Raw genomic sequence first — 16,735 nt, 5'->3', positions numbered from 1 at the left:
TCATTTATGTCACTACTAAACATCTGAGTTCTATAACTTAGTAAAATCATAACAGTTTCTGGATTCCATGATTGAATCTTGTAGAAGATGATAAACATACCTAAGTAAATCACATTCTGAAGAAAGATCATCCATTTTTGTCCAGTTCTTCGCAACGAAAAAATTCCAATACCACTTGCTCCTCTGCTTATTACCATTAGGCTGATAGGAACCTAAAGAAAAAGATGAACTTCAATGTAAAATGAGCAAATTACAGAAAGATTGATATCACAAGAACTTCCTACTGAAACACAATCTCATACTCTTCTGGAACACAATAGGACGATGAAAGATCTGCCAACTCAACGAAACCTCAATAATAAGCTTGTTCTTTCTGCTTACTATCTTGAGATTTTGCTTCCACAAGGTTTGGCACTAAATCCAGAAACTGAAGACACATTACATAATTGTCTCTCAAGGAGCAAGATTCACGCGACTAACCGACCAAGGGCAGCGCATGTTTTGCACATTGAGTAATGCACTAGAAATCTGTTCTATTGTACAATGTTTCTGACCGATAGATACTGTCGCCGTGACAAAAGGCAGTTTATAGAGACAGTAATAATAGCAAAGTTTGAAGAACATATTTAATTTATCTACACAAAAAAAAAGTTCTGTGAAATTAGCAGATGAGACATTTTGTTGAACGTATGCATCAAAACATATTCAGGATCTTAATGATAAGCAAAGCTGTGACTCCTACATTACCACAAACAGAAGTTCTGAAGTTGTTCTCAAAATTTGAAAGAACATGAATTCTTCTTTGGAAGAATCATTGTATAAAGACAACAATAGGACACGGTGGTTCCAAACAAACTAGAAAGTTTTCTGTCGCATGAGTTAATACAAGGGCTTAATGGAGACTACATGAAAATAAATAAATAAATAAAACAAACATCGATTGTCATTAACAACAATAACACATGGAATAGCCACAAAAGATTAAGTAAATGGATCTATACCTGCTTCAAATGAGCTGATAATCCAAGAATCAGAATTCCAGCTTCCTTGCACAAATATCATATCCACCTTAGGCTAATTTATTCCATTGAAATTGACATTTAACATATCTTGTAGCCACAACCAATCAAGTAAATGGTCCATAGCTTGCTGCAAATGTAGTTATGACGCCACAATAAAATATTTGGTCAACCTTGTGCCAATTTTGCAATAAAGGGATACTACAAACAAATCACTCCAGCCTCCAGATACAAATGTTCATCCATGTCTGGCTGGTCGCAATAAAAGGAGCACAGAGCTAAAATTTCATCCATAAAACACTAGAGGCCATAGCCATACCTTGATCCAGTATATATTTGATTAATTTCTGGCATGGAAAGCAGCGATGATCTGCACTTCACTGAGTGACAGTGATAGATCAAACAGAGAGAAATTGAATTGTATTAATTCAATCGAGACAAAATCATTGTACAACTTTTGCCTGCACAGAAGTTAATTGCTGGCTACCACTTACTTAGCTTCAACCTGAATCTTTTGACAGTTTTTTTGTACAAACTAGATTTAGAAAATAAGGGCAAAATCCTTAGTTCAAAGAATGACCATATCTTCTCCATTCTCGATTAAAGAAGGGGTGTCTGAGGGCTTCTCGTGCTCCTAGACGCTCAGTTGGATCATAACGGAGAAGCCCTTGCAGAAGATCAATTAAATCACCAGCAGAATGATCAACATGTTGCATGACTAGATTCTGTGATAAGTTATCAGTTATTAGTCAAAACAATATGCATCCCAATGTCGTGGAATGAAAAATATTTGAAGACGCAAACTTATTCCAAACAGATATAGGTCAAACCACACCCCACCTGAAGGTGAGGCAATTTCCAAACTGCTCTAATGCTTTCCCTAGACGATGCCCCTTCAGGCCAGTCTAATCGTAATCCTCGACTTTGCTTGAAATATTTCTCACCATGCCGGCTACAAAGAAAATGTAGGCAAAAAAGTATGATTCCCATAAATTTTACTACATCTTCAAATCCCAACATGCAACAAAATTTGCATAAAGTAACATATTTATATACTTACTGAGCTTTAACAACCATGTGCTGTGGAAGGGGTCCTAACACCCTCTCCATCATAGCTAGATGCTCCAAGTTTTCGTGAGTTTGAAAAAGTGCTTCACCCTGATTATCAGGACCAAACATCATACTTTAGATGCCTTTAAACACAAACTTAGTCAAACTTTATATGTGATTTTCATATAATTCTGCATTAACCACACAACAGAGTTAAGGCATTCAATCACAGTTATAATACTAATGTGGTGGTTTCACTCTTACCACACAACCCATTTCATGAGATTTGGAAAACAACAGAAATGCAATCCCACAATCTACTGTCTAAAAAGCTCCAGCATTAACATAATTTTAGGGTTTGATAACAATTAGAGTCAAACAACATATGCATGAACAATGCAAGTGAAGATTTTGTGACTATCGAAAGCCATATCTTGCATAACCTTGGTGTTTTTTGTATTAATTTGAAAAAAGAAATTCAGTAGTGTCCGAGTATGCTGAGCTAAAAAATTTGATGTTTACATGAATGAAATACGTGCTCAATTTCAAAATAGAGTTGAAGAAGTCATAATAATTAATCTGAAGTATGTCTTCTGAGGAAATCTGTGCACGGAGATGAAAAAGACAAATATTGTCACATGAATTTAAACAGAGATGCTCCTCAATGAAAGCTAAAAAGAAGAGACTAGCTAGCGACAAATATAACTAATGCAAGTGGTTGGAGATCACATTTCAAATTCTAGTGTCAATCAATAAAATTTTCTCAAAAAAGCATATGTGAAACCAAGTAGGAAAGAGAAACTGGAGAGTCGATGAGTGACAACAAACTAACCGAGCAAAGCTCAACAAGAATGCAACCCACACTCCACATATCACAGGGATAATTCCAACCAAGTCCTGAAAAACAGTATCAGGGGGAGGACAATATCTTAACTAATTATTTGCAAATATATAACAATAAATATTAGCAAATAACTAATGACAAAAAAGGGAAAATCATTAGCTCTCACCAAGAATAACCTCAGGAGCACGATAATGCCTAGTTGACACCACATAACTATGATCCTGATGTTCAAATGTTGTGCTTCCAAAGTCAATCAACTTAATGGCACTCGATCTTGGAAGATTCTTGAACAACATAACATCCTTAGGAGACCGTGATAAAACCTGCATAAGCAAAAAACATCGGCAGAAATTCAATAAAATAAATAATGAAAGAACAATAGTGTTGAGACAAACAAATTTTGTGAAGGAAAAAATGCATGTGTATCCTCCGTAGGACTGACTACAACACCTGGTAATCAGGAACCTTAATATATTCAGAGGAGACAAGAAGAATGTTCTCTGGTTTCAAATCAGTGTGAATTAGCCGTAAGTCATGCATAACTGTAACACGAACGAAAAAAGAAAATGTTAAGAAAACTGTACCTAAATTAAACAAATCCACAAGTATGGAAATATAATTGAGCACCACACTGTGGTCAAATTAGTATCTCCTCAAATTTGAATAGTAAAATCAACTGAAGCACCAAAACAGTTACATGCTACAGACTCCAGAAGTTGTCTCCCAAGTTCCCTGACTAAATCAATGGGGAAAGAGCGGTAGCTATTTTTCCGAAGAAAGTCATATAAGCTTGGTCCAAGCTTCTCAAAAACCTGTTGTGATCAGAAGCATAAACAAATGTTCAGAAGAAACATTTGAGGGGACAGAAGAAATCTAAGTTAAAAAATACATATGTACTTACTATACATATATGATTACGATAGTCAAACCAATTCCGTATTTGCACACAACTGCATGGACAAAACCACATGTATGCATACATCTTAAAGTCCTACTTCAACGTATTGCTAAACAACCGAATGCTTGACGTACCGAATGCCACTTCTGTCTGCTTTTGCAAGCCTCTGCAGCACATCAATTTCAATCATTGCAGCCTCACGGTACTTCTGAAGTGAACGCACAACTTTTATAGCAACTGGTTCTTGATTTTCCAAGTCCAAACATTCAAGAACTTGTCCAAATGTTCCTGCAGTTTAGACAATGCATAAGACAATGAAAATAAATAGAAAGTTTAATAGTTTAACTCAAATTCCTGTTTACATCCCTACAATCACATTCACATCTCTTGCACATCTAAACCGGATGAGAAAGAGAGTAAAAGATTGTCCATCTTGTGTCTTTTCTTGTTAGCGAGGATAGAAAGCAAAAGAGTTGCTCACCTTCACCCATTTTGCGTAGTATCCTGTCTGCATAGGATAATAGATGTATGTTAATATCAAGTTTTTATTTGAACAAGTACAAACAAAGAAATAAATCATTCAGAATGAAAGAAAAAAAATCTAAAATAAGATTGATTATGTAAAAAATTAAGAAAACAATTATAAGACTTCGTTAAAGGGGTGTTAAGCTTCTTTTTATCACTTTAGCATTCAACTACCTTTCTGCAGAACCTCCCCTATGCAGTAGAGTTTAACCACCAAGTTCGAGATAGATTGATTGTGGTTACTCTACACCTAGGACACCGTAATATGGAACCAAACTATGAAGGAAGGATGCATGGAAGAAAAGCAAAATGGCTAGTGATTGTCAGGCCCCAATTCGTGATTGGAAGGGACACAAAAGGCTTCTACCGTTCCATCCTTGTATAGATAGAAAGGTCAGCAGAGCTTTGGTTTTTGATGTTCTCCAAAAGAGTTGTTGTCATAAAAGGTAATTTATTGAATCAACAAGTGAGATCCCACAAAAAATTGAGAAAGTAGCTTGGAGAGCTTGTGTGATGATATGTTAAGGAATTTCAAAGGGAACTGAAAACTTATATCATAAACATCCAACAACAACCTGATTTGTGGTTTAGGCACAAATAGATTCAAAGTAGAAAAAATCAACTTAAAAGCTCATGCCAAGCAGAAAATAAACATCTGACAATAAGATAAATCCCTCATTATGCAAAGTTGTCAGGAGCATAAATGCAAAGTTCCATAAAATTACATCTCACTGTCAGATTCTCGCCAACACTAAAAATATAGTGGCCATTTTTGTTGTCTCTCCTCCAGGGCGGAGATGCATATCGAGGAACTCCACTATTATAGAAGGATTGCCAGAACTGAGCAGTACTATTGGCCGTGTGCATAGCTTCCTTCCAACAGTAGAATGACAGAGAAACCTGCAAAACAAATCCACTGAAATGGCTGATTTCCAAATCCGATAATTCAGAGAGAAATATACAAACAATACCTTCAAACAAACAAAAAAAAACTTTCCTGCCAGCATACAGTGATCCAGTAAGCAAGTAGGATAGAAAAAAGGAAAAATTTACACTAACAAAGAAAAAACTAATTCAGATTGAAGAATATAACAAACAGGGATCAGGACTACATAATAAATCGCTAGATTTAATAGAAGACAGATTGAAATATGAAATCATGAAATCAGCAAAGGGTAAAAGACCTGGGGAGGGGGGATCGGAGGCGGTACTGGTACATCCCAGCCCAATCTCTGCCTCTTCCGCGGGCGCGTGTCCGCGGCCGCGTGTGGGAGCTCGGCGATCCATTGGATCTGCATCTCAGATCCAATCACAAAAGCAACAACGGACCACTTCGGAGGTGGAATCAAGGCGAACAGAGATCAAGAGCAGAAGATTGGAGGATGCCCTCGTTGCCATTCTCCACTCCCACTAAACCAAACCCTACTCGGCTCCCAACCTAACTATAGTTAAGATAACCTTCGACGTGGGCTCTCAACCGTAGTTCTCCGTCACATGGATCGGATTATTAGATTTCATTCGCGATCCAAATCCGAGATCTATCGGATTCGCATCCGTTAAAAAAGGCCTTTTTTATTGGCCTCCCTTTTTCAAAATTATCAAATCAGCACTTTATTTATAATCCAATACTTAAACTACTTTTTCTATTTCTTTTTTATAATCCAAGTTTGCCATCTTTCATCTACACTTTATTTATTACTTTTCTAAATATTTTACTACGACATTTTAAAATAATTTTGATCAAAACTTACTCTAGAATAATTAGCAGCTTTGGTTAAAATTAATATTTAAAAATAAAAACCTGAAAGGATGAAAATAAAAGCTATGAAAAACCTCTATTTATTGTATAAAAATAGATGAATTATTTTTGACTGACTAATTGTTTGATATTTTTTTATTCGATCAAATTAGATAAAAATAATAATTTTTTTGCTCTTTTATTGAAGTCAGTTTAATATTTTCAACGGACTTAGACCCGTTAATTTAAGTTAGATTTATCAGATCGGTCAGCTCCGTCGAATAATTTAAATAAATTAAGTTAAAATTTTATCAAACTATTTTAAGATAAGTTTAGGTGAGTCAACCCGTTTAGGCCCGCGACCTGGATGGATTGATCCGCAGATTGAGAAAATTTATTTTTTAATTTAAAATTAAAGGAGAAAATTTAATAAATTAATGGGCTTGACTAGTTTAAATCATAATCTAAATTTAAAATTTTAAACATGACACATTTAAATTATAATCCAAATTTAAAAATTTTAATATTTTTTATATTTTTTTGATAGGTCCGCGGATTGGTCCGCCTAACCCACCCGTAATCCATCTTAAATTGGGTTGGGTTAAAAAATTTTCAATCCGTCAAGTTGACGGGCTGGTCCGTCTCGCTCCGCTATATGATGAGTTTTTGACAGATTGATCTCCCGTTATGGATTGACCCGTTTGACAGCTCTAAATGAGCTTATAGTGTAACTTGCAATCACGATGTTACATCATTCAAGAATTATGATGCGATGGTACTTTCTTCTGTAAAAGTATAATCTGTCATTTTAGTGAAACGCACTCTTCACGATCATCTATAAAGAGGTAAATCAAAAAATTACAGTTGATAATGACGAACGATGATACGTTAACGTTGCAATATATTCATGACAGTGATTGTCTCTGTGAACTTAACCTCAATCAGCGACATATACTTAAAAAGATGAGTGGAGCCTTTTCACTCTCGTGCTCTCCAGCAAAACTGATACGCGCTTGTTGCCCAAGAATTGCCATTGCTTCATAAGTGGATTTGAATTTCAGTCACTACGAATCAACTGTTTAAGGAGACTTTTCTGATCCTAAAAAACGATGATTGGATTTATCAAAGACAGAAATCTAAATCTAAATCTAAATCTAAGATCCTCAAAGTGAAAACTAGACGTTTACAAGCCACTTAATTCTATTTTATCTACAAGATGTTTCAGTCACTTTCCTTAGAAACGCCAAAAGGCGAACTGAAAGATGCACTAATTTAAAGCGTTAATAGTGACAAAAAGAAGAAGAAGATGGAGAGAAATCTTGGCTTTTGAGCTGGCTCATACGTTTGCTCATGCTCAAAACTAACAAATCTGTTCTACAAATCAAGCTCGAGTCAAATAATACATTATTAACTTCAATTTCTTGATCTCGATCCTTTCATCCATGGAAGACCAGTGCAGCGATTTCCTCCGACACCTCGATCTCATCCCATATCTGATCCATGGAGCAGCTACAAGCGCCGCTGAGCCGGCCTTGATCTGTGAATTCCGGCGGCGGCTCGCTCGGCGAGACCGGCGTCGGAAAAGAAGCTGACGGAGCGAAAGCAGAGAGGCTTTTCCTCTGTTCCTGCGCCTTCTTCCTCATGTGAGTTCTCCAGTAGTTCTTGATCTCGTTGTCGGTGCGGCCGGGGAGCCTGCGTGCGATCCGCGACCACCTGAAAACAGTCAGAGAGAGTTGTCAGTCCACGTCGAAGCTCTCCGACGAGCTCGCTCGGGACGAAGAAGAAATTAAACCTGTTGCCCCAGCGAGAATGGAGCTCGAGGATGAGGCTCTCTTCCTGAGGCGTCATGCGGCCTCGTTTGAGGCTGGGGTGGAGGTAGTTGAGCCATCTCATCCTGCAGCTCTTTCCAGTTCGATTGAGACCTGCAGAAACCAGACAAGGCGACTGCTCAAGAACAAGGTCAGTGCAGTCTGCAAAAGCTAGCTAGCCATGAACGTTCCGATCGATCCGACCTGAAACTCGGGCTATGAAGTCCCATCGACGCTCGCCGAAGAAGGCCACGAAGCACGCGAGCCGCAGGTCTTCCTCCTTGGTCCACGGCCCCTTCCTCATCTCCTCCGACTCCTTCGCCATCGCCGGTTAGCTCTCCGCTGCATCAGCCACTGCGTCACGGCTCTCCTACTTATAGCCGCCTTCTCTTGGCCTCTAGCGACTGGCATTACGCGGAAAAACAGATGCTTCTTCTTCTCCTTTGTGTTATCTTGCATGTTTCGGATTTGCTAGATTCTGGAAGCATGGTGGCTTTATGGAATCCTCATCAAGCCCTACTCACGTTGCACCCCACCAAAGCTTTCTAGCTCGCAGTAAATGATAGAAAACTTAATTCAACTCCACTAAACTGATCAGGTGGTCACTGTCATCTTTGTGGACTTCCTTGGCAGATCTTGCGCACTAATCATCATCAGTTTTTGGCGAACTATTCCTGGTCTCCACTCGGAAGACACACGGAGCAGTGATAAGATATCGTGGAGGGCACTGTGTCATCATCCTCTTCGATTCAAGCATGAAAGTAGCTAGCTAGCTAGGTAGCTAGTTACAGGAGGTGGTTTGTTGATGTTGATCACGCTCGGTGCTTGCTTGAGGGTTTTGTGCAGAGGCATGAACCAGCTGGCGTTCGTGGTTGGTCATCAATGGCGACGAGGAAAGGAAATGCAAGGAAAAGGAGATCAACGTGGTCAGTGGCAGTGGCCACTTGGTCGTGGGCGTGGTAAGTTGCACTGGACCTTTCATGGATGAGTGGACAGAGTGAGAATTGCTGTCAGGCGGCACCAACGAGTGCTCTGCTGCTGCAGCTTCTGCTTCTGCTTCTGCTTCCTCATCGGACCGTACTGTGGCCTCCAGGTAGAAGACGATGGTAATTATTTTATTTTATTTTTAATTATTTTAAATTGTGAATTACAAAGTGAATTTGTATCTAAAGGCGTAACTCATTTAAAAATTAAATACGGCTTTTAAAAATTCTGTAAATTTTAAAAAGTAAGTTGAACAATTTAAAAATAAAGGAAAAATAAAAAAAGCATATTTAATTATTTATATAGTTAAAATGATGTTTTTTTTTAAAAAAAATATTAAAATATCAATCCACTTATAAATTTTCCTATGGGCGTTTAGTTTATTTATTTAAATAAATAATTACAGACATTCTTTTAATTTTTATATTAAAGATGAATATAAAACCAAATTACATTTGTACCCCTTTATTTATTTGCTTTGACGCACGACAAGAAGGGCAAATATGTCCATTTAATCGAGATGTTATGTAATCCATAAACCCTAGCCGTCGGCCTTCTGCGCCGCCCTCTCGCTTCGAAGAGTTCGACTCGTGCCGCTCGCCGTCGTCCATACTCGGCGGATCATCGCCGAGGATTGCTCGCAGCGCCAACCGTTGCTCATCTCGCAACCACTCCGACGCAGCTTACCTCCGATTGAGATCGCCGCCGTCACTGGAGAATCAATAGAACATTATCGCTCTTGTAAGTTTCATTTACCCGGCTTCTCATGGAACTTCTTGCGCATCCATTTGCTATGAAATGAATCGTAGACATTGATGGTTTGGGTGCATTACAATAGATTGTAACTGCAATCTCGCATCCACCTTTGTGGCTTGATATCTTTATTCATGTGATAAGATTGGATTTGTTGATTTCCGATTTGGTTCTGATAACTATGCTCTTTCCAAATCCTAATTTAGGATTCATTTTGCTGATGGAATAGGTTGTGGTGAAGTGGGAAGTTAAAAACTATGTGGAGTAATACAATCTCGAGGAGAGTTATCCATCCTGCAAGAACATTTTTCTCCCACCGAGAGTACAGTTCTAAGATCTTCATCAGCAGTATGTATTTAAAATTTTTGATACTCAACTTGCTCTTTCTGTTTTCAATTGGCGATGCTTCTTCTTAGTAAACCAACAAAAAAGTAACTAATTTTGGTTGCTGGTGGATTCTCAGGACTATCATTTTACACAACTGATGATGAGCTCAGAAGTACATTTTCACAGTTCGGCCAAATCAAAGAAGGTATTTACTCCATGAACGTGATTCTCTTCACTATCTAGAATACTGATTCGTATTTGGTTAGTTATGCCACTTCCTTTCAAAAGAGAGTTGCTTAGATTGTCTTCCTTCTGTTTAGTCTCTAATTTTTGCGGTTGTGGTGATTTTATGGCAGCCAGGCTCGTCAAGGATCCAAGAACCAATAGGCCTAAAGGTTATGGCTTCGTCGAGTACTCTTCCGATGCTGAAGCGGAGAAGGCAATAAAATCTATGGATGGAAAGGTATGTGCTGAGAACTGGGAAAATGATTTATTCTCTTCTGTTCTAATGTAGTCTATAGTTTTTCACTTCTGCCTTGGAGGATTATAGTTGGAATGTATTGGCCTTTGGAGTCAATAACCAATAGATTTAGCTTAGAAAGCATGAGCTTTCTACATGTTAATAGGTTTAACGTTACATGTTATGTTATGGTATTCAAATGTAAGAGGCTATGAGCTTTCGACAAGAAGGCTCGTAACCTTCGGTTTGATGAATTTCCTTTTGCATTTAGTATCTAGAGTGAATTTGATTCAAAAGACTATAAAAATGGGTTTAGGTAAGGGTTTCTTTGAAAACTGGACTTACATATAGAACTTGAAGAAATGAGTTGCAGAACATGCTATGTTATGGTATTCAAATGTAAGAATTTATGAGCTTTCGACAAGAAGCCTCGTAACCTTCGGTTTGATGAATTTCCTTTTGCATTTAGTATCTAGAGTAAATTTGATTCACAAGACTATAAAAAATGGGTTTAGGTAAGGTTTTCTTTGAAAGCTGGACCTACATATAGAACTTGAAGAAATGAGTTGCAGAACATGCTATGTTATGGTATTCAAATGTAAGAGGCTATGAGCTTTCGACATGAAGTCTCGTAGCCTTCGGTCTGATGAATTTCCTTTTGCATTTAGTATCTAGAGTAAATTTGATTCAAAAGACTATAAAAATGGGTTTAGGTAAGGTTTTCTTTGAAAGCTGGACCTACATATAGAACTTGAAGAAATGAGTTGCAGAACATGTTATGTTATGGTATTCAAATGTAAAAGGTTATGAGCTTTCGACACGAAGTCTCGTAGCCTTTAGTCTGATGAATTTCCTTTTGCATTTAGTATCTAGAGTAAATTTGATTCAAAAGACTATAAAAATGGGTTTAGGTAAGGTTTTCTTTGAAAGTTGGACCTAAATATAGAACTTGAAGAAATGAGTTGCACAACATGTTATGTTATGTATGCAAATGTAAGAGGCTATGAGCTTTCGACATGAAGTCTCGTAGCCTTCGGTCTGATGAATTTCCTTTTGCATTTAGTATCTAGAGTAAATTTGATTCGAAAGACTATAAAAATGGGTTTAGTTAAGGTTTTCTTTGAAAACTGGACCTACATATAGAAACTTAAAGAAATGAGTTGCAGAACATGGTATGCTATGGTATTCAAATGTAAGAGGCTATTCAAATGTCCTTCGGTTTGATGAATTTCCTTTAGCATTTAGTATCTAGAGTAAATTTGATTCAAAACACTATAAAAATGGATTTAGGTAAGGTTTTCTTTGAAAACTGGGCCTACATATAGAAACTTAAAGAAATGAGTTGCAGAACATGTTATGTTATTCAAATGTCTTCGGTTTGATGAATTTCCTTTTGCATTTTAGTATCTAGAGTAAATTTGATTCAAAACACTATGAAAATGGGTTTAGGTAAGGTTTTCTTTGAAAATTGAAGCTACATATAGAACTTGATTGCAGAACATGTTATGTCATGGTATTCAAATGTAAGAGGCTACGAGCTTTTGACATGAAGGCTCGAAATGTTCGGTTTGATGAATTTCTTTTTGCATTTAGTATCTAGAGTAAATTTGATTCAAAACACTATGAAAATGGGTTTAGGTAAGGTTTTCTTTGAAAATTGGACGTGCATCTAGAACTTGAAGAAATGAGTTACTTTGCATAATCTTTTTTGACGTTCTACAACTGTGAAAATGTTCTCTAGCATGATGATCCTGTTATGTCATTCAAATGATATCTACTCATATGCATTCTCATACTGGCAGATATATGGTGGGAGGCTGATCTTTGTGGAACATGCCAAATCTGAATCGACGGGTGAAACATAAATCTGGTGGTTCGAACGCCACTGACGGTGCTTCTTTCCTATGATCTCCCCTTTTCCGGCAAAACCTCATTTTACTGCATGAACTCTTATATCAGCAGGAATTTCTTACATTGAATTGTCTTTTTTTATTGTTGCGAATTATTATAGACAGAGTTTATTGTGTGTTTTTTAATTTAAAAAAAACGTCTTTAAAATGGTATCAATTGCCGCTGCTATTGAAAAACCAAGCACAAACCGCGAGGTGAGCCGAGCCTGTTCGACCCATTTCCGGTTCGATCTAATCGATTCGAGTCCATTCATCTCAAGACCAACCGGATTGCATTTTCTGCGTCGGCGTGGGGAGACGATGCGCTTTAAGATTCGCACCCGGAAGCATCGACGGCGGACGCGCGGCTCATGGGATGGGGAAGCGGGAGCCGGTGAGGACGAAGGAAACGAAGCGGAAGCCGGAGACGACGGCGGCGAGGGCGAGGAAGCCGAAACCGGCGAACCCGAGCGCGGAAGGAGGCGGCTGTATCGCCAGCGGAACACCTTCCCAGCCCCCTCGCCGTCACTGCCCCCGCCGACAGCGCCAATTAGGCGAACAGCTGCCGGTTTCCCGGATATCCTCAAAACCGAGAAAGGAAATCCGGCGGAAGGAGGAGGGAGAGTGAACGAACCTGGTCGTGCGCGAAGTCGAACCAGAGCTGAACCGACTCCGGAAGAAGGGTGGTGCCACGGAGAATCTCACGGATCGAAGCGCAAAGCTCGAGGAGGGAGTAGGCGGCGATGACGGCGTTCGACGCAAACGCGAACCTGCCATCAGAAAAACTGGAAAATGAACGGTGGATTTGGATAAAACGAGGATAGGCGGAATCATTACCGAAAGGAGTGGAAGCCGAGCCAGGAATGGGAAGACGATGAGTTGGAGGCGGTGAAGATGGCGGCGGCGAGGGAGAGTGCAGGAGGATAATGACGTTGAGGCGGCGGATCTTGTGATCAGAGACGGTAGAATGGAAGGGAAGGTGGGGATGGCGGCGGTAGAGACGGACGGGGACGGCGGGAGAGTGGAGGCGGAGATCGGCGGCGGATATCGATGGAAGGTCCAAATGGCACTCTCTTTGGGCTTGGGCTTTTGAATTTTAAGGCCCAATTTGATGCTATCGCAAAGTTGACTGCTTATGTAAGCAAGTTAAATGTCAAACGACTTCTCCAGTTTAAGCAACCGAAAATGATATTCTACGCGTCTGTTTCTTGCGCGCTCGTGCGCGACGCCAATCCATCGTTCATCGTTGATCTCGCGCCGCATTTGACCGTCCAAAACTGAGAATGTACAGTGCTCTGCCTCCCGACCCCCGCCGCTGTCGTAGCCCCTCGTCGTGCCATCCGGCCACCGCCGGACCGGGCCCCATCGACGTGCCACTCGTCAGCGCGTCGACCAGCGTCGGATTCCGATCGGATTGTAGTCGAAATCCGGCGCAATTTGGTCGGAATCACGCCTGCCAATGGCCGCGTCAGATTCCGGCCAAATCGCGATCGATTTTCGACCAAATCGCAGTCAGTGATCCGCCGAGGAAGGACCGTCGTGCGGATGAGTCACGTGCTGGATTCGGCGATTTCCGACCGAATTCATCGGATTTCGATCACAATCCGACTGAAATCCGACGTCGGCTGACGCGCCGACGAGTTGCACGTCAATCGGGCCCAGTCCGGCGGTGCCCGGACAGCACGGCAAGAGTAGGCGGAAGCGGCGAAGATCGACGGTGTCGCGCACGGGATCGCGCAAGCAATGCCGCACAGAATATTATAACTCTTAAACAACGTCATTTTGCTTAGCAGACAAATATCATTTTGCCCCTCTTTAATTTGGATTATTAACTATATAGTCGATACGCATTTGGAATTTTCTCGTGCGGAGACGAACTGTTGAGAAATGGCTGGAGTGTTCTCGAAGTAGCTAGAGATGGCCAGCGGGATCATCCGTCACCGTCCAAACTCCGATCATAGATGAATCCAACGGCCACAAATGCCCGACAGAACCTTCTAGAGTTCCCGGCTAAATTCTATATAAAGCCCCTGGCCTCTCTCTCTCTTCCTCATCAAGCGATCGTGTAATTCGATTCGTTCCGTAAACAGAAAGAAGAAAGAGCTCTCCGATTCCGATTTGCGAAGCAATGGCCGGAGGAAAGGGCGAGGGTCCGGCGATCGGGATTGATCTGGGAACCACCTATTCGTGCGTCGGGGTGTGGCAGCACGACCGGGTGGAGATCGTCGCTAATGACCAGGGCAACCGCACCACCCCTTCCTACGTCGCTTTCACCGACACCGAGCGCCTGATCGGCGACGCCGCCAAGAACCAGGTCGCCATGAACCCTACTAATACTGTCTTCGGTAAGTGCTGGATTTGCCCTCTTCTATTCAGAGATTTAAGTAGTACGTTTGATATTTTGTTTGATTATTTTGATTGCTAAAGCATTGGCCAGAATTTTGAATTTTGTTGTTGTTTTTGTTTAGTGTGGATGATTTATTTGTTTGATCTGGATTGAGAGCTCTTTGTTACCCCAGATTTTACTGAAGAAGCACTTTTAGACTACATCTGCGCTCGATCCCTTACGAAGTTTGCTAAAATAATCAATCACTTTGCTAAATTAGAATTTGTATTGTGATTTCGGTTTTGATCTCGGTTTAGTGTCTTCAATTTTGCGTGTTTTGGTTTGGATGAGTGTGCTGAAATGATTGTTAACTTGATTCGTTGCAACTTTTGATTTCAACAGATGCAAAGCGTTTGATTGGGAGGCGTTTCAGTGATCCCTCGGTCCAGGGTGACATCAAGCTATGGCCATTCAAGGTGATCGCCGGCCCCGGCGACAAGCCCATGATCGTGGTCCAGTACAAAGGCGAGGAAAAGCAGTTTTCGGCGGAGGAAATATCCTCCATGGTCCTCAACAAGATGAGGGAGATCGCGGAAGCGTATCTGGGAACCACCGTGAAGAACGCCGTGGTGACTGTCCCGGCCTACTTCAACGACTCGCAGAGGCAGGCCACCAAGGATGCCGGAGTCATCTCCGGCCTCAACGTCATGCGAATCATCAACGAGCCTACCGCCGCGGCTATTGCCTACGGCCTCGACAAGAAGGCGAGCAGTTCCGGCGAGAAGAATGTGCTGATCTTTGATCTCGGTGGTGGCACTTTCGATGTCTCTCTTCTCACCATCGAAGAAGGCATCTTCGAGGTGAAGGCCACCGCCGGAGACACCCATCTCGGCGGCGAGGATTTCGACAACAGAATGGTGAATCATTTTGTGCAGGAGTTCAAGAGGAAGCACAAGAAGGATATCAGTGGAAATCCAAGGGCTCTACGGCGGCTCAGAACGGCCTGCGAGAGGGCTAAGAGGACTCTCTCCTCCACCGCGCAGACCACCATCGAGATTGACTCCCTGTACGAGGGCATCGACTTCTACTCGACGATCACCCGAGCTCGATTTGAGGAGCTCAACATGGACCTGTTCAGGAAGTGCATGGAGCCGGTGGAGAAGTGTTTGAGGGACGCGAAGATGGACAAGAGCAGCGTCCACGACGTCGTTCTCGTCGGCGGATCGACGAGGATTCCAAAAGTCCAGCAACTGCTTCAGGATTTCTTCAACGGCAAAGAGCTCTGCAAGAGCATCAACCCGGACGAAGCCGTCGCCTATGGCGCCGCCGTCCAAGCGGCGATTCTCAGCGGCGAGGGCAACGAGAAGGTGCAGGACCTGCTGCTGCTCGACGTCACGCCTCTCTCGCTTGGTTTGGAGACCGCCGGGGGAGTCATGACCGTCTTGATTCCGAGGAACACGACGATCCCCACCAAGAAGGAGCAAGTTTTCTCCACCTACTCCGACAACCAGCCCGGCGTCCTGATCCAGGTCTACGAGGGCGAGAGGGCCCGGACCAAAGACAACAACTTGCTCGGCAAATTCGAGCTCTCCGGCATCCCTCCGGCGCCGAGAGGCGTCCCTCAGATCAACGTCTGCTTCGACATCGACGCCAACGGCATCCTCAACGTCTCGGCCGAGGACAAGACCACCGGGCAGAAGAACAAGATCACCATCACCAACGACAAGGGCAGGCTGAGCAAGGAAGAGATCGAGAAGATGGTGCACGACGCGGAGAAGTACAAGGCGGAGGACGAGGAGCACAAGAAGAAGGTGGAGGCCAAGAATTCCCTCGAGAACTACGCCTATAACATGAGGAACACCATCAAAGACGAGAAGATCGCCGCCAAGCTGCCGGCCGACGACAAGAAGAAGATCGAGGACGCCATCGACAAGGCCATCAACTGGTTGGAGGGGAATCAGCTGGCGGAGGCCGACGAATTTGAGGACAAAATGAAGGAGCTCGAGGGCATCTGCAACCCCATCATCGCCAAGATGTATCAGGGCGGCGGCGGTGGCATGGAAGAAGACATTCCGGCGGCCGGTGCTAGCTCCGGCGCTGGGCCAAAGATCGAG

At 41.8% G+C, this 16,735-nt stretch overlaps 4 protein-coding genes and 1 pseudogene across 4 annotated transcripts; 2 read left to right on the top strand and 3 right to left on the bottom strand.

Annotated features, from left to right (window-relative positions):
• Positions 1-1,415: 1,415 nt before the first annotated feature.
• LOC141830410 (serine/threonine-protein kinase AFC1-like) lies at positions 1,416-5,701 on the bottom strand. The gene is made up of 12 exons (XM_074717842.1): positions 5,521-5,701; positions 5,062-5,236; positions 4,293-4,319; positions 3,946-4,099; positions 3,815-3,863; positions 3,611-3,725; positions 3,364-3,455; positions 3,080-3,236; positions 2,902-2,966; positions 2,080-2,177; positions 1,860-1,971; positions 1,416-1,744 (listed from the first exon to the last, which is right to left on the bottom strand). The coding sequence occupies exons 1-12, from the start codon at positions 5,632-5,634 to the stop codon at positions 1,583-1,585; spliced, it is 1,320 nt and encodes a 439-aa protein (XP_074573943.1). The 5' UTR covers positions 5,635-5,701; the 3' UTR covers positions 1,416-1,582.
• A 1,646-nt stretch (positions 5,702-7,347) lies between these two features.
• On the bottom strand, positions 7,348-8,211 carry LOC141830411 (myb-related protein MYBAS2-like). Its single transcript, XM_074717843.1, has 3 exons — positions 8,087-8,211; positions 7,867-7,996; positions 7,348-7,787 (listed from the first exon to the last, which is right to left on the bottom strand). The coding sequence occupies exons 1-3, from the start codon at positions 8,205-8,207 to the stop codon at positions 7,511-7,513; spliced, it is 528 nt and encodes a 175-aa protein (XP_074573944.1). The 5' UTR covers positions 8,208-8,211; the 3' UTR covers positions 7,348-7,510.
• A 1,220-nt stretch (positions 8,212-9,431) lies between these two features.
• LOC141830412 (organelle RRM domain-containing protein 6, chloroplastic-like) lies at positions 9,432-12,416 on the top strand. The gene is made up of 5 exons (XM_074717844.1): positions 9,432-9,607; positions 9,849-9,967; positions 10,083-10,151; positions 10,303-10,409; positions 12,209-12,416. The coding sequence occupies exons 2-5, from the start codon at positions 9,877-9,879 to the stop codon at positions 12,269-12,271; spliced, it is 330 nt and encodes a 109-aa protein (XP_074573945.1). The 5' UTR covers positions 9,432-9,607; positions 9,849-9,876; the 3' UTR covers positions 12,272-12,416.
• A 248-nt stretch (positions 12,417-12,664) lies between these two features.
• LOC141830485 (CASP-like protein 4C1) lies at positions 12,665-14,076 on the bottom strand (annotated as a pseudogene).
• Positions 14,077-14,352: 276 nt separating this feature from the next.
• LOC141830484 (heat shock cognate 70 kDa protein-like) lies at positions 14,353-16,735 on the top strand (the record flags this gene model as incomplete). Its single annotated transcript, XM_074717910.1, has 2 exons — positions 14,353-14,640; positions 15,024-16,735. Coding segments are annotated over exons 1-2 (1,929 nt in total), but the record flags the coding sequence as incomplete, so codon positions are not given.

Source organism: Curcuma longa, chromosome 6, assembly GCF_044706935.1.
Source record: "Curcuma longa cultivar G26 ecotype Majalengka, Jawa Barat chromosome 6, ITB_CL_G26_1.1, whole genome shotgun sequence".
Classification (NCBI taxonomy): domain Eukaryota; kingdom Viridiplantae; phylum Streptophyta; class Magnoliopsida; order Zingiberales; family Zingiberaceae; genus Curcuma; species Curcuma longa.
This window is presented reverse-complemented; position numbering and strand designations above follow the sequence as displayed.

Excerpts from the sequence above, each read along its gene's own strand:
- LOC141830410 (XM_074717842.1), bottom strand. The coding sequence starts at position 5,634 with ATGCAGATCCAATGGATCGCCGAGCTCCCACACGCGGCCGCGGACACG. Across the intron at positions 2,967-3,079 it reads TGCTCCTGAGGTTATTCTTG|GACTTGGTTGGAATTATCCC; the intron begins GTGAGAGCTAAT and ends ACTGTTTTTCAG. Across the intron at positions 1,972-2,079 it reads CACATGGTTGTTAAAGCTCA|CCGGCATGGTGAGAAATATT; the intron begins GTAAGTATATAA and ends TTTTCTTTGTAG.
- LOC141830411 (XM_074717843.1), bottom strand. The coding sequence starts at position 8,207 with ATGGCGAAGGAGTCGGAGGAGATGAGGAAGGGGCCGTGGACCAAGGAG. Across the intron at positions 7,997-8,086 it reads CTTCATAGCCCGAGTTTCAG|GTCTCAATCGAACTGGAAAG; the intron begins GTCGGATCGATC and ends TGGTTTCTGCAG. Across the intron at positions 7,788-7,866 it reads CATTCTCGCTGGGGCAACAG|GTGGTCGCGGATCGCACGCA; the intron begins GTTTAATTTCTT and ends GACTGTTTTCAG.
- LOC141830412 (XM_074717844.1), top strand. The coding sequence starts at position 9,877 with ATGTGGAGTAATACAATCTCGAGGAGAGTTATCCATCCTGCAAGAACA. Across the intron at positions 10,152-10,302 it reads GTTCGGCCAAATCAAAGAAG|CCAGGCTCGTCAAGGATCCA; the intron begins GTATTTACTCCA and ends ATTTTATGGCAG. Across the intron at positions 10,410-12,208 it reads TAAAATCTATGGATGGAAAG|ATATATGGTGGGAGGCTGAT; the intron begins GTATGTGCTGAG and ends TCATACTGGCAG.